This window comes from Notolabrus celidotus, chromosome 13 (genome assembly GCF_009762535.1).
Source record: "Notolabrus celidotus isolate fNotCel1 chromosome 13, fNotCel1.pri, whole genome shotgun sequence".
NCBI classification, from domain to species: domain Eukaryota; kingdom Metazoa; phylum Chordata; class Actinopteri; order Labriformes; family Labridae; genus Notolabrus; species Notolabrus celidotus.
Genome location: NC_048284.1, coordinates 26,247,117 through 26,267,067, shown reverse-complemented (window position 1 = coordinate 26,267,067; position 19,951 = coordinate 26,247,117). Strand labels below are relative to the sequence as shown.

The following is a 19,951-nucleotide window of genomic DNA, read 5'->3' as shown; positions in this document are numbered from 1 at the left end:
TCTTTCTTGGGTACTGTGGGTCTTTCATTTTCTTGGTCTCTTAATAAAAGTGCAGTAACACATTTTTGTGTGTTCATATGTGCTCTGTAAGCTGTTAAAGTGATCTCTCCCTATCTGTACCTGTGGTAACAGGTACGCTGGACTGACACTCATTTCATTGCATTCTCAACTGCATCGTCATCCATGATGATTCAGAGCTGATCAAAACTGTGAACCATCTTACAAAATATGTTCTCCAACTTATGGCCCAACTAGAACAAATCAAAGCTGTAACTCAAAGCTTTTACAGTAACAACAATAACAGCAAACATTGAATATTAAACTAGCGTTACCCCGGTAGCTTGTTGTGTCTTTGTCACTAACATGCATCAGGTAAAAAATCATCAATGATGATGACAGAGAGGGTGGAGGCTGTGATGAACACTGCGTCCCTGATTACCTCAGCCTGTCACAGGACTGCATCTCTTCGGTTTTTACTGACAGATTAGACGCACACTTGGAGAAAATATCACCCAATCCAATCCACTTTATTTATGTAGCACATTTAATAAAATCAATAAAGTTTACCAAAGTGCTACACAGTGAGATGAAAAATCTAAAACACACAGAACATAAAACACAGTAAAAATATATATATATGTATATATAGTAAATGAATTAATAAATAATAAAACACATATGACACTTTGAAAAAATACTTTAAGACACATAAAAACACTGAAAGAAAAAAAAAGGAGAAGTGGGATTTGAATATCCGGCCATTCACCACTAACATTTCAGTCATGTCTCAGATTGTTCACAAAAAAAGACACATTCATCAGAGATTTTGTCATCAGTGATGCATTTTGAGCTCCTAATCATCTTGTCTTCGTCATTTATTGTCATAGTATTTGTTAACAAAAAGAACACTAGCACCGAGTACTGCACTTTTTCAAAAGGTCCCAAACTGAGAGAGGTGACCATATTAGTTGATCACAATCACAAGCTATTCATGTGACTTTAAAGGTGATTGTGAGTAAAGATCTTAGTGTTTCAATCATGCAGCGTTAGTTTATGTTAAACGTCCCTTCAGAAAGCTCTGCTGCTCTTCTCTTGTCTTTGACTGGTACATCTCACTGACTCGTTTTTATGTGCACTTGATCCCAGAGTTTCTCATGATTTATTTTCTGTAATGTCTGACGTTTATTACACCTTTCAAAAGCACTAACCTTGTGTTGTGTCTGTGTCATGCAGTGCAATCATCACCACCGTGAACAACGACGAGGTGTGGTTCAAACGACTGGATGGCACCAAGTCCAAGCTGTACATCTCCCAGCTGCTGAAAGGCAAATACACAATCAAGCACTCATAAAAAAAACAACACGCAAACATACAGAAAAAAATCAACAACTCCCATCTTTGCCGTGCTTCAGTTTGTCTACTGTCATTGTGATATCTTTCAACCTTATGCCATATGTACAGTCCCACGCACACAGAGGGGAGAAGTGAGGTGTGTCTATGAGAAACGAAGATGAACAATGATTAACTGACCCTTGTAGTCAAAGGGGAAGCTCTTCTGTAAATATGTATGTATGTTGATATTCTTGACAAGGTCACAAAGTGTCATTTTCTCTGGAATGGAGATCAATGCAAAGTGCTGCTAAAAAAAAATCAAAGGGGCGAAGAACTGGAGCAGTAACAAACTGTGAACTGCAGAGCTCAGTTGTGTGCCTTTCTGAGACAAGACGATGCCTCTGCTGATGAACACAAAAAACAAATGATGGTGAACTATTAATATCAATGCAGTGAAGCCTTACTCTGTACTGTGTTAGCTCAAAGAGGACTGAAGCGGGTCAATGAATGAGTGAGTGAGTGAGTGAGTGAGAGAGAGAAAAAACCCTGATCCAGGTGAGAATGCTGTCAGCTGTGTGTTTGATTTTCCTCTCCAGCCGCATCAGTGAGATTTGAATTTCACGCTCCATAGAGCCTATTTAATCCGTGTAAGGATCTCTGGGGACCCCAGTTTGAGAAAATGTTTGATTTAGCCAAACAAATTGCACAAGTGTCAATACGGATACGGTAAATGATTAATCAATTTTGAAGCAAATGGTTGTATTGCGAACTTAACGAGATGAAAGGATTGTTCAAGAAAACCCCAGGGGTTTCTTAAATCCACTTGGGGAGCCACTCTACTAAACGATCTCTTTATGTTTAGAATAATTTAACAGCATTTTGTTTAAGTTCAAACCGAGGCCAGCTTCGTGCACTAAGAGAACTCTAAAATTCAGAGCTGTGTTGTCGTCAGGAGGTGCCCTGTATGTACAGATGTTTCTGTTTTCTCTGATTCTTTCTCTCTTTCCAATCACGTTGCCATGTGTCTGACAGTGCCTGAAACTCAAAATTACAGGAGACGATCCAGACATAGCGTGCCCTGCTCTATGTCTGTGTGGGCTGCATCTTTGTCTGTAGTGAGGGGCCTAAAATTTGTACTTCATGGTGCCATTTTTCAGTCTTCTTTCTGAATTCAGCTGGTTTTGTGTGCGCTATGCAGTGTAAATGTTACACCTCTGAAAAAAATCAATGTTATGTTTCTTGTCCCTCTCAACTGTCTCTTTTTCCCTCCTTCCCCTTTGCCCTCCCTTTTTTATCTCTAATATGATCCTCAGTGTTGAGACACTAAATGAAAAATGAAGACTAGGGGGTTTTTGTGGTATGCACAATCCATCCAATCGTACTCTCTGTCTCTAAATTCTACTTGATTTGATGTTGAGGATCTTGTTCTGTGTTGTATTTATGGTGCTAAATATATTTTTTATCATTGCATACATACTCTTAAGTATTACCTGCCAATAGTATTGTAAAAAAAAAAAAAAACAGGCACTCGCAACATAAGATCATGAAGTGTCTCCGAAGCCTCATGTGGCGTTCACTAAGTGAAACTTTTCATAGGTTGTTGTACATTTGTTTTAATTTCTGCTTCATTTCTACCTTCTTATGCTATATGCTTCCTTTTCCACATGATGGGCAAAAGGAAAAAAAATATGTGACATTGTGCCAATGCATGTAAAGTTGATTAAAGATTTTGTTTGTCATTTGAAGAGATTCAAACCTGCACATAAACAGTTCTTATCCTTCATACGCAAAAGAGAGTCCTCTCCTGATTTGAACAATTTTACCACTTTTCTTTAAAAGACTGTCTGTTTTTGAAACCGCCTACTATACTAGCAGTACGTACTGATTTGGCCAAAATTCAGTATGTAGTATGCATTATGTGAACTACAGCAAAATCTGCAGTATGCCAAAACTAGGGATGCACCGATCTGATCCTGGTATCAGATATTGGCTAGATCGGACTCAAAAAGCTGGATTGGATATCGGTGACAAAGGGCCGATATGTAGATGTTAGATCTATTCATCTCAGTTCTATGCTTTTCTGTGTTTACAACAGCAATTTGTGTCTCCTACATCATCAGCGCATGCTTCTTTTGCTAACATCTCAGCCGCAAACTTGCAACATGTGCAGCGGTAATATTTCAACGGATGGCAGTTGCGCTGAAAAATATAATGGGGGCCCAAAGGAAGAAGTTTATGTCACCTGTAGCCGACTGCAAAGAAGCAAGAAACTCTCTATTAATGGATTCAAAGTGTGAAAAAGCGGACAGGTTATTGGATTTCATTGTTCCGGATCCTTGAAATTGAGGGAATTGAGATTGTTAAATCAATACCAGGATTGGATCGGCTAGTATCAGTATTGGCAGATACCAAAGCCCAGGTATCGATATATGAATCAGAACCTAAAAAGTATGATCGGTGCATCCCTAGCCAAAACTACCCTGATGTCGTACTGATTCGGGCACATTTCTCAGTATGCAGTGGACCAGTCTCCCTCGCGTACTGATACCAACAATGCACAGCGCTAACGTTCCCCTTTTTTTCCTTCTTCTTTTGACAGGGGTACTCAGTTTGTAGGTGCTATGAAAATTATTAAATTCTATATAAACCACTTCTTCACTTTTTAAATCATGAGTTGATGCTAAAGAGGCAGTTTTGCTATGAGCTTGGCTGCTGTACTTCCGCTTTCCGAAGCTGGAAATCCAGTGACGTCTTACCCAGCATCCTGCAGAACAGATCGAACAGAACAGTCATTCTACATACTAAATTTAAACGTAGTACGTAGTATGCAGCATCTACTGCATACTACATTCGTAGATAGTATGTAGCAGGCCGTTTTGATAACAGCCTATCTCTGCGTTTCTTGCAAAAAAAAGTGTGCATCTACATGATTCCAGTATCAACCTGCACAGCCCAGCTTGAGTCCAGCAAGTTTTTGAGGACTTAAGAGCATGGGGTGAAAAATATCAGGACGCTGCATTGAACTCAAATATCCTTCTTGATTCGGCCTAGCATGCACAAAAAGTCCAGATACCATCTTGTATAATACTCCAGTGTACAATACGAGAAAGTCCCTGACAGTGCTTAACCCAAAGTCACCCCTGAGGTTCGCTGAACCCTGGCAGCACTTTAGGTGACAATAAGAAGTGGCTTATTTTTGAGAAATATGCTGAGCTGGTCCTATTTGATAATGGCTTTGGTCCGCTGTGCTGTTCAACCTCTCACTCACTTATTTCTGCTAAAGGGACACTCACTAGATTAACTCCACATACTGTTATTGATTCAAGATCTAGGCTGATGGACCGTTTTCTTGCCTCTTCTCTCTCTCTGCCCAACTGCCTCGGCTCTGGGCCTGCGCAGACGCCTCATGCAGAACCTGCAACCTTTGATTGATCTATTGGGAATATTGATCAGATGCAGCAATGTAGCCAGGAATTTTAAAAGAATCAATTGAAAGGCTAATTGGATGAATTTCCACTTTGGATAGAGCTTTTTACCCATAACAAGTTCTTTAAAGGAAAATGATTTTATATAGGTGAGCTCCAGATAAACACAAGAATATTCATGAATGAGAATTAATTTTAAAATCTCACATTTTAAACAACTGTATAGAAACTTCCATGTTGCATTGACATTGTCCTGGCCAGTAGGTGTCAGTAGAGCTCCACTGTGGTGATGAAGCAGCCTCTGCACTAGATGGGAGGAGGGAGGTGGTCTCTGAATCTGGGGCACCCTGCTGCTGAAGCCCTCCAGCTGATGAGAGAAAGGGAGAGAGTGAGCGAGAGAGAGAGAGAGAGAGAGAGAGAGAGAGAGAGAGAGAGAAAAAGGAGAGAGGAGGGATGAAGGCACAGTTTGATCACAGCTCGCTGGCCACGTCTGCTACTGCAACAGAGAGAGGGGAAGAGGAAAATCCCCATCACCGCGTCAAAGACAGCAGCAAGCAGCAGAACTGTCTGTCTCTGCACTCCATGCATCGTCCCTTTAGACTCTTACATCTGTGTGTCTGAATATGATCAGAAATGGTTATACGATATTATACTCTTCCAAACATGGACACACTGCATCATAACAGCAAAAGAGAGAGAGGGATTCCTTGTTTGTTGAATGTGTGTTAATGATGCTGAATCTGGATATGTATCCAAAGGATCTGGCCATCTTCATCTCCATCTATACTTAATGAGTAACCAGAACTGGAGGGTCATTGGGACATGTTTGCTGCAACACTGGGGCTAATTAGACCGTGAAAGTGTCACACTGTGCTAAATTACTTATATCCCTGCCCCTCTGCGTGATGTATGTACATTTGCATTTGCTATGTGTTTCCAAGAGAGTAAGAACATGAATGTGGATTCTTCTGTGCATGCATGCATGTTGCCGTGTGCTGGGCCTCTGCGTGGGTGTGAACCTTTGATGTTGATTGTATAAGAGAATGTTGAATGCATAGATCCATAAGTTAACATCAAATGGATGAACCAAGCTGCCCGTGATCAGCAGAGACAAGGAGAGAGAAGAGAACAAGGTGGATTCATTTGGGCTGTGCTGTAGAATGGATGTGAATGAACCTGGCATCACCTCTGTGGTGCGTGTCGTTGGCTGTGTATAGTAATATAATACATTTTTAACACTTCAGATTTAGCAGTTTCTTTATCTGATACTGACTGCTGTTTCAACTGCTTCCTTTTAAGATTGTTCGCTCCAGAACCTTTATTTACTGCCCAGCCTTGATGGAACTTTCCCAGATCTTTTAACATACACATATCCCATCCTCATGCCATCATGGTAGCAGACGTTTGTAGTGTGAGATGATAACAAGCTTGGTTGTCCCTCTCCTTGTAAAAATGGAGGAAGCTACATCCATGATTTCCAAAAGGAATGTCAAATTTTGATTCGTCAGACCAGAAGACAGTTTTTCACTTCACCTCAGTCCATCTTAAGTGGCCTTAGGCCCAGATAAATGAAAAGCATCTCTGGTTTCGTCCTTGCATGGTACAGTTTGAACCTGTATTTGTGGATGGGGCAGCAAACTGAGACCACAGACATTAGTTTTTTGGAGGGCATTTTGAGCCCATGCAGGGATTTCTGCTACAGAGTCCAGTTTTTAATGCAGATTGTGTCCATCTAGTGATGATTTTGAGCCTTGTCCCTTTTTGTACATAGATGTCTCCACATTATCTGAATCTCTTAATGATATTATGTACTGTGGATGATCATATCCCATAAGTCTTTGCAGTTTTACACTGAGGAACATTAATCAGAATTGGTTAAAACGCATTGTTTTCCCTGTCCCGACCATAGACTGTATATATATATAAAATATATATATTTTTTGAACCAGGCTGTAAACATGTTTATTAATGCTGCAAAGATTGTCTTTTTCCCATCCATGTTTATGTGGTTTCCGGTGTTTCTGCAGCCAGCCTCAAGCAGATGGTTGCCGCTTGGTCCCGACGTTACTATACTATTAATATCTTTTAATAAGATATAGGGTTTAAATAATCTGCAAACCATTCAAAACTGTTTTTTATCAACATTCTACACACTGGCCCCCCCTGTTTTAGATTTTAAGAGGGGGTTTGTAAGCTTTATTTCAATATTGATAAGATCCCTTTAAGTGAAATCTTAAAACAACTATCATTTAATGCACTTTGACTTAACAGTATAATCCATGTCAGAAGACTGGTTGGGGAAGGTTACAGAAGGGTCATCATGTTGGGGATCAAGTAGTGGAAAGAATACACCTTATAAATACATGTGGTACATGTACTATTTCTGTTCTAGTAAATTTATTTTATTGCACACCACTCCTCAGCACAAAACATTGCACTTTCTACACAGTTGTTCCCCATTTCTTAAGTACAGATGGTAAGTGATGACTTTTGAAAAACACAAATAAGAAAACTTTTCTTTCACAAGGTGACAGTGTGTGGTGGAGAAAATGTCAAATTCAACTTGACTGAAACAATGCAATCACTTAATAACACACCCTAAAGGACAGCATTTAAAACGTCTGGGTAATAGGTGCATTAGTCAACTCAAAATGTACTTATGATTGAGAGTTACCTGGAAACAAGATATCTAAATCCCACTCAAGGTTACTGAAAGGTCTATCTTATCAGGCATTTCTAGTTGCAAAACACTTCATGTGCTTTACGCTGCCATGTTTAACACAGAGTTCTTCTTGTTCTTGCGGTTTTTGTCATCATCATGTGTCTGCCAGGCCATCTTTTCAATTACTTGCAAGTGTGTTCTCTATTTCCAGTGTCTTCTCATGATGGAGCTCCATATTTGGTGAAGACCCTGAGCTGTTTGTAGCAGTTGACAGAAGTTCTGTGCTGCACAGCATGAAATGCACCAGTCGCAGTTAGATTGATTCCCAGCAAGTTTGTCAGACGACATGAAAAGCGTGGCTCCCATCACCAGCTGTGCTAGGACTACCCTCTGCAAGAAGATGGGACATCAGGATTTTTCTGTGATCAAGTCAGCATTTGTAGTTACCGCGTCTCACACAGTAGTAAAACATTTTAAGTCATCTACAGGAACCGTTCAGAAACTGTTTCTCTGTATGCGACTTAGAGGACTGGCCGATGACAGTTGTAGCTGCTGTATCACTCCAAACTCCCATTGAGTATATCAGGTTTGCAGGGCATGATTCCTTACAGCTGTTAGACAGTAAGGTCTTGCTGGGGGCCCAGCTCTGTGGTAACACTCTGACCAAAAGACCCTCTGAGCAAGGAAGAGGGCTATTGGGAGTCAGTTGCAGAACAACAGATCAGCATAGCCTCGACTGTGATGCCTCAAAGCAACATATTCCACCCTTGGAAATGGATATGATTGCTCATGATACATCTCCAAAGGGCGACATTTTGGATCCCCTCCATATGATCCTTTGGCTGTCAGGGACTTGGACAGTAGGAACTAACTGCCAACCTCTTGGACAGAGCAACATACACATGATATGATGAGCTATCCTTTCTCATGTATGTTAAAACCCCTGCTAGCAAGGAGTGATGTCCTTGGCAAATGGCATAGATGACGCTGTACTTAGTTTGGGCAAGCCTAGTATGCAAAGTGTGCATCTGGGATGGATTCCAGCATTGTAGAGGAAAGATCCTACAATACATGCACAAATTTCTGCCTCCAGAGAAAAAAAGGCTGGGAGACCAGAGGTGTTGTTAGGAGAGGAAGACGACCCTTCTCCGCTTTGTTCTACTTGGCATGCTCTGTGTTCTACTTTTACATGCTGATATCTTGGTGGAGTTTGGACAGTCTTTTACTACCAACTACTGAATTTCATTTAAGACAGCTGTATCCTGTGACCTTCGATTGAATTTGCCAGTTGAGATTCATCGGGCAAGATCGTCAAAAGCTTTTATCTGCCATGAAACACTGCTGTGTTCTTAAAACAGCTAAAAGGGCAAATACGTTGGTTGCCCTTTTGTACCACCCAAACTACATGCTTTGCTGAGGGTTCTTGGGAGTGTCAGCCTTCAGAGAGAACCTTCCCTTTAAGCCAACATTAAAAGTTTACATTGGTACAGAGTTGCTCAGTTGCAGTGCTTTTTATTTTGAACCCTACAGGGAATGAAGTAGTAAATGCATTTTAAGTGACGTCTGCAGGGGTTTACATTATCTGAATGATGTCCTCTTTTGGGAAGGTATGGTTGGTAAACACCCTCCAGCCCACCCTGGGTGACTCTGAAGAAGCCTATGTATACTCAACATAGAGTGCACCAGTCACCTTTCTCAGTGGAACGTCTGCCGAGAGCATCTGTATGTTGGCATCTAAGTTGGGGTCCTTGTCAGGTGTTGGCACCGGTTTCAGTGGTCCTTGAGTGAACCCAGGAGAAGCTGTCTGTCAGGTTTTTATCTGTGCTTTCAATGTGTGGTCTCCAGTAATTCCTGCAGCAAGGATAGGTGAAGTGCACCATTGAACTTTTCTGCATTGCTGCTCAGTTTGCGAAACGTATCTTGGAGATGGATACTTTGCTCACTTGCACTTTCCCCTAGAGATTACCTTTCACCTGGTGAGTGCCAGAAAAATGCAAATTGTCCCTGAGGACATCCATGCTTACAAGTTTCCAGGCGGTAAGAGCCCTGTTGTTGGGCGAGTATGAATAGAACTTTGTAAATAAAGCTGATCAGTTGTTATGGCAAAACTAAAAGTTGCAAAATAAGAAAAAAGCAACCTCTTTTGACGTCTAGGACAGAGTTTGCTCCCGTCTTCTTGTATAGCTGCGATAATTGATTTCCTGGATACCCTCTTTAACTCTTTTTGACTTGATAGCTTGAAACTAGCAAGCTCCAACCATCTGGCAGGCCTGTTTGTGTCAGTTTTATTTATCTGACCAGATGATGTGGCAGTATCACCTTCCACCTCCACACCCACTGTCCTCAGACACCATACAGTATCTCCTCATTATGTCAGGTCAGATATGCAAAGTAGCACTGTGAACCACTGTAGCATGGCAGAGGTAGACAGGGGCAATGTGTCTGCGAGCGTGTGCCCTTCTCTTTTTGTTTTTTCACCTGTGTCTGGATGGGCTCCACAGCTTGTACGAGCACTGTAGCTAGGATTTTACATAGAGAGGCTATCAAGTTCAGCATCATCTCCCCACACACATAAACACACACAACTTATCCGCCACTTGCAGACTTGGCCTCAAGTGCTCAGTGCAGGCTCAGTATGGAAATGTAGTCAAATGGCCAACTGGCATCAGCAACAGGATAAGAGGCTACAGGGACTTAGCTGTCAGGGCAACGCTTGTACATCAAAATATAGAAACAGGCTGTATTTCTTTTGGTTGCAGTGTTTGTTTATTCTCCATTAGCATGTTCATGTATGTGATGTATGTTTGTGTATCACAGGTTGTGTTTTTTTTACACATTTCAGATGAATTTTCACAAATGTGTGCTGGCCTTATTTACTACATGTGTGTCTGTCTGTCTGTGTGTGTGTGGATGCAAAATCAGTGGAGTGAGAAACAGAAAGCTCACCCAGCCATTTGGCTGCAGTCCTAATTGGCTGCGTGCTGTTGACAGGATGCTGACAGAGCACATCGCACAGACAGGTACTCTGTTTCTTTCTGTTTCATCTTCAGGGTTGGTGAAACTATTCCCTCTGAGGAATTCCCTGCTCTACTATTCTTCAAGCATGAAAAACCTTAAGTGGCACCCTTTGACAAGGTATAGAGCCTGTTGTTTTTCTACTGCTTGAATACAGGAAAAGGGAAGGGGGAGGCTGAAGATAGGCCAGCCTTAATGAGACTGCTTTCTGCTTCTTATCCGGCTGGGGTGGGTTACTGTACTGTGATCTGCTTGGCTTTTGACTGTGTGTGTATGTGAACACATGAACACATATGCACTCCTACCAACACATTTTCATACATATATTAGCTCATATATGTACTGGGATCTCTGTTATGTAAGCGTATACAGTACATGTATGTGCACTCATATAGACACAACTGCAGAAAGCTAACTAGCTTCACATCTAAATGGTAGGAATAAAAACGTCCTGGGTTCAGAGAATCAAGAGTACCTCTCATCATAATGGCATACTTGACTCTGTGAGGAACAGGGATGAACACCTTCACATGGGGCTTTTGATTGACAGCAAAGCCTAATGTGATGCAAGTGAAAGGGGGAGGGGATGTAACCAGCAGCTGAAATGAACCATGGTTAAAGACTGGAGAGGTTGCTGCCTCAGGGTGCTTTTACCCAACACTTTCCTCCTATGGACACAATAATATGACTTAATGCACTTCTTTCTCTCCCTGCACCTCATTCATAAATACATTTATAAACTCTGAAATCTTTTATGGTTGCCTTTTCATACAGTGTACACTTTATGTGAAGTTATGTCATAGACTGTGTGCCTGCATGAGGTGTAGAAGTGATGTGCCCAGTCAGCCATGTTTGCCAAGAATAACACAAAATCATCTGTTTGTCAACCAGACTCAAAGAAAGGGAAGATGTTGAGGTTTTGCCTTCAGGGCTCCTGGGTTATGGTACAGCTCCTTTGGAAGCAGATTGGTTAAAGCCAAGCAGCAACCTCCAGTGTTGAAAAGTGAAGCCAAAGCAGAAGTGTTAAAAATGTAGTTGCGTGAGTGTCCACTTGAGGCTGGCTGCAAAAGCCAATGTATCCCCATTATGTCCCATGTTACGTGCCTATATCTACAGAAAAAAACACATGTGTACAGCCTGGTTAAATAAAAGACTACAAAAAAGTCTGTTGCACCAAGAGGATGGAGGTATGATGTTCACATTGAGAGATTCTTTGCCTTATACTGTTCACTGCTTGCCTCAGTAGTCCATGGGCTATATTGTTTTCAACTGTTGTTTGTGGAAATGTTCTTATACATAATGAAATCACATCATCACAAAAACAGACACCATCATGAAAGACTCCTGCTCCTCCTCCTGCACTCACTACCCAGCCACCCTCTGTCACTGAAACCAAACAGAGTTTATTGTGTTGTGAGAGTGCAGCACAGATAGTGTCCTACTGTGAGGTGCATGTTTTCTAAAAATGTCAGGGCCGGAATTTTCTAATCTTATCTAGAAAATGTCATGAAAGAAAGGGGCTTATATGCTTTTTTACTTCTCCTATTTTTGTTCAAACATTTTGGAAACACACCTGTTTCCCTTCAAGAGTAAGTTGAAGGAGAATATCAATACTACTCTCATGTCTGATTATTCAAATATAAAGTTGGCCAGCAAACTGTTGGCTTAGCTTAGCACAGAGATTGGCAAAGGGTGATACAACTAGCTCTCTGAAGATAACAAAATCCGCCTATCAGCACCTCAGAAGCTAACAAATTAACATCATAAATCTAGTTTGTTTCACTAGACTCTCCACTGGTTGCCTGACAGTAACAGCTCCCAGCCCAGAAATAATCTGGCACTTGTGTTGTAAGCCTTCATGTTCAAAAGAATTGGAAGAGCAGGAAAAATTACTGTTTCACTAACTTTTATGTGTTCAGTTGTTAATTTAAAATGCTTACCCCCACTGCTTTGAGTCACAGCATTTGAACCTCTACTTGATACCAATACTTCTTTGAATATCTGCGTCTTTAGTTCCTTTAAAAGTCAGGCCAGAGACAGTTGCTTGCTATATCAATTGATGTGTCTGGCATGTAAAGGAAAGAGTAGAGGACAGTACACAGTCGAGCAGAAAAGAAAGGACAAAGCAGCTACACTCCATACAGGATATCAATGTAGTCAGCATGCGCTTCAGACAATATCCTGCTCCTACCGTGCCTGACAAGGACAGACAAACTGCAAATGGACAAATGATGTCATCAGGAGAAACGTGCTGCAAATGCAGAAACGCTGCAGTTCAAAAAAACATGCCATAAAACGTCAGAACAGCTACATTAACAGCAAACATGCTGCAAATTATACAAACACCATGCAAAATCAAAAAGATGCCAAACTAGAAAACAAAATAATGCAAATAAAAACACTGAAAATCTGGATGGAAGTGCTCCAGAACTGGGTGCCTTCTAAGACAGCTTGTTTTTCTTTTGCAGTTTGTTTCCACTGTCCCATTTATGTCAGAGTTTTAAGTGTTTATGAAATTGCATCGTTTCTGCTTTTTGCTGCAAGTTTTTCCAAATTGAGATCATTTAGGCTGTTGCAAATCTCCTGCACTTGACAGCCACTGAATACCTCACTCACACCATGCCAGCAATTTCTGGACTTTGTACAGGGACGCTAAGAGAATAAATCTGTTTGATGTTGTACCTTTGTACCCTATAATCACGACTCATTGTGACATTTCTGTTTTGGTAAGTAGGTCCTCTGGTAATGTCCTTTTGAAAGGTGCTCAACTAGGTGTTCAACTTTTAACGCTGTGGACAATTAAGTTCAAAGAATTAGGACTGAACAACTCACTGTGCACATGGATCCTCCACTGCCTGATGGGGAGACTTCAGATGGTGAAGTCGGTGGACTTATGTTCATTGGTGCACCCCAAGGCTATGTTTTGAGTCCCCTTCCTTGCGCCCCTTATGACTGTGAAGCAACTTCAGACTCCAACACCTTCATCAAATTTGCAGGCGAAGCAGCTGTAGTAGGCCTCGACCCTTGACTAACAGTGAAAAGGTCTGTCTGAAGGAAGTAGACCCAACCCTACACATCAGAGAGTCATATAGGATGATAGTGGACCATGTAAAAGAGCAAGGATAGAACGGACTGTTCCAACACAACAGGTACCTGCTGGAAAGGGCGGATTGATTGAAGTATGTTGGTGTTCAGCCATTTCTTGGCAGTGTACAGTGTAGTTGTTTTTATCAGCAGGAGGGAAAGCTCTTAGAGACCTTTTCTGTTATAAAGCTATTGTATAGCAGTGAGTTGGGGCCTGCTATATCGTTGAGGAAGAAGTCGAAGAAAGAGGAAGAATACAGGAGGCTGTAACAGCTGTAACTTCCAGAGAAAGATTATCATTAAGCCTTGATATCATGTGTCTCTACAGCTTTGGTTAGACTGTAGGAAATACAGATTTGTCTTTCAAATCAGATCCTGAGACACAATGTCTTCTTTCTTTTTTTTTTGCAAATCATTGAGATCAGATTTGTGTGTCCAGTCATCAACAACCTGTCTGCTTGGGTTGATGTGGTAGCAGTAGGCGTTGGTGGGCACTGGTAAGCTGCTTTCCCAGATTTCCAATGGAGAAGTGTGAGAAATTAAGATTGCATCTCCAAAATATGTTATAGTAAAGTTTTGATTATGCTGTCCTCCATTGGTGCAGAAAAAATATATGGTTGTGTAAGGACAAGAGCCATCTGCTGCAAGGATTTTCCAGTTGTAGACTAAAGGCTTTTCAAACCACCTGCAACTAACATGTGTTAAAATGTGATCTAAATTCAAAAATGATATATCTACACTTATTATTGTCCAGACTGTCTGAAATCTACCTGGTTTTGAAAGCAGGTTTGGGTTGACAACCCGTGCAGGGCCTAATCAGGGGTCCATAGGGATATAATGGGGTCCAATTGGACTTGCCATCTCTGGCACCACCCAAAAATCTGAAACTATGATTAACTTTATATTATTAGAGATGGGACTTCTATTTTGTAAAGATCAACTATTAGGGCCGTGTTGCAGGCTGCTAGTAGATTTAATTGTATTTGAATGTAGCATGTTTCTTTTACATTAGAAGAAATATCATACCAATAGTCCACATCGGAGTGGACTTTTGGTATGATATTAGACTAATGTTTGTAGTTAAACAAGATACGCTTAGTTGAGAAAAAGCTGATAAAAGGTACTCATCCCTGTATGTGTGCACTTAAACTTCAGGTCACCCCTGCATAAGTCAGTACATCAACCAGACCACTCAAGTCAAAGAAGTCTGAACACATCTCTGGGCTTAAAACACACAGTACAAAGCTTGAACTAGTATCAGATCGTCTGTCTTTTTTTCCACCACTTGCCAATTGATATCATGAACTACCAGCATGAATGGCAAAATGAGACATGACAAACCCTAGAAATGATGAAATAGTAACTTATCTAGAGAAAAATCTAAGAATGAATACTGTATATGCCATCTAAAAATGGCTCCAAAATTAAGTTTGTTATGAATATATTTTACATCGTGCATTATGCAACCAGAATATGTTGTTATGTTGTTTATTGCGAACTTCTTTCAAGGAATGTTCCAGAAAAAGCTAGAGACTGACGTTCGAGGCTCATGGGCGGCTCAGCATTGAGAGGAGCTGAAGCATCCTTAATTCACTTAAACTGGATGGGAGAGTTTAAAAGGTGAAACTGCTGGGGGCTGAGTGATGTGAGGGAAGCTTCAGCCAATCACGGGACGACCCCACGTTTTCGAGTACAGTCTCTGTCTCCTTTCTTTGTGTTATTCTCTCTGCTGTTCATCCAGCTCTTTTCCTTCTAAACCCTAGTCCCTCTGTACATGTTGACGTTTATTATAAACCCGTGGTTGGGCTCTACCATATTTTTGTATCTGTGTCAGGACTGATGCGAATTGGCCTTGCCACAATTGCCCTCCCATTCTTGATATTTTTACAACCCTGCATCAGTTTGATGATACACAGCAGCTCATTGATCTGAAGCTTTATAAATGTGTCTTTTTTTTATCAGATCATTTTCTGAGTGGAAAGAGGACTCAGGGACAAAATAACCTGGGTGATTTTCACCACACAGGATCAGCTAAGTCCAACGCACAGAGGGTTCAGCTCATGTTGCTAAAGTTAGCATTCTGAAATATTCACACTATCTTCCAATTTTAATAAAGCTCCACCGCCGGAACAGTTAATATGAACTGAGCAAATAGCATATGACGTGTGCAGTGTCTTCGTTTTCATTGGGCCTTGTAGAAATAAGCCAAGTCACATCTCCCCCTGATAGAACAAACTATGTTGTGTGTAAAGCAATTAAAGAAAATGTAAGAGGTATAGAATCAAGCAAGACATACAAAAGAGGTGTTTGTGTGTTCATGTGTTTGCATTGTCAGTCAGCAGTTGTTTATACTTGATCCCTGTAAAACATTTGAGGTTTACCTCACGTGCATTAACAGCTTCACCCCAAAGAGCTCCTTTTAAAGAATTTCTTCCCTCAGATGATTCATTCAATAGCTGTGGTCATAGCACTTGACTCATTGGAGTACACAGTTGAGAATATCAGTTGGTTATTGATAGTTTCAGGCAATCACGTCATTAGCTCAGAATCCCCCATCTTTGCATGTTATCAATTGACATATGCCTGCCTCAGTGCTTTCACAAGAGGCAGCATGTAATTTAATAAATGAGTTGGTCTCTGAATGTGTTCCTCAGTATACTGTAAGTGAGAAACAACTTTAGAATGAGGCCCATCCACTGGTCTTGAATGTTAGAGTTGTGTCATTGTTGGTATGTCTGACTTACAGTCTAAACTCAAGAAATAACCAAGGAAATTAAGGTGTTGGGTTGATGGGTAATTGGGCTTACTAAGTAAACGTGACTCACCAATTATTTTAGTATCTGTGACGTCACCCATCTGTTCCTGAAGGCTGTTTTGAAGCCAATCATCGGCAGGTGCCATATTGGAAACGCTGAACCCGACCAAAATTTGTCCAAGCTAGTGTGAGGTAAAGAGGCGGACCTGTAGCCCATTCGCTAACAGCTACAGGGTTCCCGCCTAGTAATCATGTCAGCCATTTTTAAGGAAAAACTTGTAAGGTAAATATCTTCGAAAATACTGAGTAATAATAATAATTCACCCTCTTTTACAGTGTGTGCCGATAGAGAAATTAGCTATTCAGACCGAAAACGTTTTTGAACCAGGCTGTAAACATGTATTATTGCTGCAAATATCGTCTTTTTTGAATGTGTGTATGTGGTTTCTGGTGTTCTGCTGCCACCCTCAAGCGGACTCTTGGTGAAAAGCAGTTTTCAGCACTTCCGCATGGGCTTCATATTTTAAGACCGGAGGTTATCGCTCGTTGTAATTAAAGAAAACGTCAGAGGGATAGAATCAAGCAAGACGTATGAAATATGTGTTCTCAATTATGCCAATGGATAACAGGCAAAGATGGTGGACTCTGAGCTAACAGCATGATTGCCTGTACCTATCCATAACCACCTGATTGACTCAACTGTGTACTCCACGTCAAGTTTCATGGCCACAGCTAGAAAATGAATCCTCTTGTCCATTTGTGTTGTGTGAACATCATTTGGACAATGAGTTCCCAGTCTTTGAACTTCCCATTTTTCCACTAAGGAGATAGAGAAAAACAGATGAGAAAGTTAATAATAAGTTACTTTGTTCATGCTAATGCCAGCAACTTCCAAAACTGCTCACTTCTCTGCCTGCTCTCACACAAGTAGCATCTCCAGAGTCTCTAATGCTACAATCATGTCAATGGTCAAACGTCAATGGCTTCTGGGTTGAATAAATTTAGATCAAGTGGTCGGTAAATCAAGGGAGCGCCGTGCACCGGTCAGTCATGTACACCACAGAAGTGAGCGATAGACCATGCTACACTGCTTGGGCTATAAGAATAAGCTTATTTAGAGATATCATATGTCTGAGTAACTATTGGGTTTGGTTGCTACTCAAGGTTTCACCAAAAATGAAAATGATGTGTTTTAAGTTATTGAAGATTTTTTTTTCATCTTTACTGAATCAGGAAGAGAAGGCTTAGCTCTGCTTCCCAATTTATACCATCTGTCCCAGTCTGTAATAGAAGCAGTTTGAGATCCAAGACTCACTTTCACTTGTTCCTGTGTCACTCACTTTGAAGTCATAATACAGCATCAAATGCACAGCTGTGAGCTAAGCAATGCTGCTAGGGAATCACTGAGTATAGCACTTTTATGAGGGTACTTGTCAATGTCTGGGCCCAAAGGCTTGGCCTCTTCAAACAATCCAAAGCTGACATCAGATCGGCTGTCATCTCCGTTTATTTTCAAGGGTCTGCCTCTGTACTGTCGAAGCTACTGTAGCAACCCAGAACTGCAAAGTTGAAAGGCAGGTGTTGAGCATGTGGTAAGAAGCCATCTGAGGACATGATGAGAAGCACTGAGTCATAAACACAAGAGAGAACGCAGCGTGAAATTGTCCAAGAGCTGCGATGCCTCTCCAAATCAATTCATTAGGTTGTGCAGAGGTCAACCTCATTACAATCCTAGCATGTGTGTGGCTGATAGGCTAATAATGTGAAAGAGAAGCAGCTGTTCAGATACGGTTTCACTGCGAATTATCCAAACTCACTTATACATTTGCATATTAACCCACTCATCTGCTGGACGATGCTGACTTATTACATCCAAATTGTCTGGATTGTGGAACGAGGGACTTCATGAAGGAAAGTGAAGGTGTGACCACAATTTCCACCAGCCAGACTGTGCAAACATGAAAGCATGTAGGTGGATCATAGTCCGTGCATGTGCATGTGCATGTGTTTCGACATTTGGATGTGCGTGGGTGGTTGGAATGTCAGAGAAAGACAGAAAAATAGAGAGAGGGAACAGCACCACCACGCATGCATACTGTACAGCACGAGTGTACTTGTGTGTTTTCGCACAATGGGGATTTCTTAGCGCTGATCTCAGCAAATTCTGTTGCGTCTCCAGCAGTGTTGGCGCCATGAATATTCATGAGGTCCTCTTGTCTTTGGTAAAAGCCTTGTGTTGTTCCACAGAGACTGCTGGAGGGGCAGTCAGAGGGGGTGCAGCTTTTGTGTGCGCTGCTGAGGTGAATCAATGTTTCATTGCAGGTTCACCTTTTGGCGCCGAGGAGAGCCGGGGGGAGGTCGTGTCAATCAAGACTGTGTTTGAGCTTTCGCATTTTGCGTATTTGTTTTTGTCTCTGTCAAATTGAGTTTGTGACAGAGAAGACCTGGATATGTTAATTATGTGATCTACATTTCACCTGTTTGCTTATTTGCTGTTCATGTCCTGTACGTGTTATAATTATCTGTGCTTTATACTTCAAAAAGCACTCACACAAGCACAGACACACACACACACACACACACACACACACACACACACACACACACACACACACACACACACACACCACGTGAATGTGTAGAAAACCAGCCCTTGGGCTTTCTATTTATGAATAAGTAAATAGAATTTCCTGTCCAGTAGTGGCTCCATTTGCACAAACCCAGCCCACCGCTTGGAGCTGTTTTTTTTTTTTCCCTCACATGGTCCTCTATAACACTTACACACACACACACAAACACACAAACACACCCCTCATCCATGCTTTGGCTTAACAAGCCGACTTTCACCTCCAGCTGCAACAACGTCGGTATGCCTGCATCTTTCATTCTTATGTAACCCTCAGAAGGAGGGCAAGCAGAGGAGCAGGCTCGCTCTGTCTTTATGTGCTGCCTTCATTGAGCCTCAGTGATGCCCAGGGGTGCGTGTTAAGCCCTGCAGACTGCACACTGGATCCTACATAAAGACAAAGCGCACTAAGAGCAAAGCGAAGCCTCTTCTACCTGACCCATCCATCCACATACATGTTTAAAGCGGAAATGAATAGGCTGATGTGTCTGCTTTATAAGGAAACGTTCTGTTCTCTTTATCTGCCAACGAGCTAATGCAGGGAGCTGGGGAAGCCTGGAAAAAAAGGGCTTTTATTGTGAAATGGATGCATGTTTATCGGGGAGGGAGGGAGTGACTACATGAGCAAGAAGATGCATGGAAAAGGAAGGCAATAATTGAATGCACCATCTCACTAATCATCTGAAGTCAAAATAATTCCAATAAGCTTTTAATAGAGACACATTTGCTCTTTTTCTGAGGCCATTATAACTGTACACAGACTGACTCAACTGTGCCCTATAAAGGCACAATAATAATATGATTGAACACTTCTGAATATGAGCCAGATTTTGCAGTGGTGTTAAAAGTACACCTGCCCTCATTAATCTGAATCTCAAGTGAGTGGTATATAACACTAAAATAAAAACCTGCCAACGTTGCTGATCAAATACTATTAACATTACAGATTTACCTCACTGCACTAAGGCCCTTTGCTCACAGTTGTTCCTTTTTTTAAGTGGAGCATCACTTTGAATGTACTGCCCATGCCAAAAGTGATTTACTTCAGGTGT

At 41.4% G+C, this 19,951-nt stretch overlaps 1 protein-coding gene across 1 annotated transcript in view; it reads left to right on the top strand.

Annotated features, from left to right (window-relative positions):
* The window catches only part of LOC117824416 (breast cancer metastasis-suppressor 1-like protein-A), a 10,253-nt gene extending 7,129 nt beyond the window's left edge, over window positions 1-3,124 (top strand). The window contains exon 10 of the mRNA XM_034699889.1: window positions 1,234-3,124. Within this exon, the coding sequence (XP_034555780.1) occupies window positions 1,234-1,351 (118 nt within the window). The 3' untranslated portion in view covers window positions 1,352-3,124. The remainder of the gene's footprint in view (window positions 1-1,233) is intronic.
* Window positions 3,125-19,951: the final 16,827 nt, after the last annotated feature.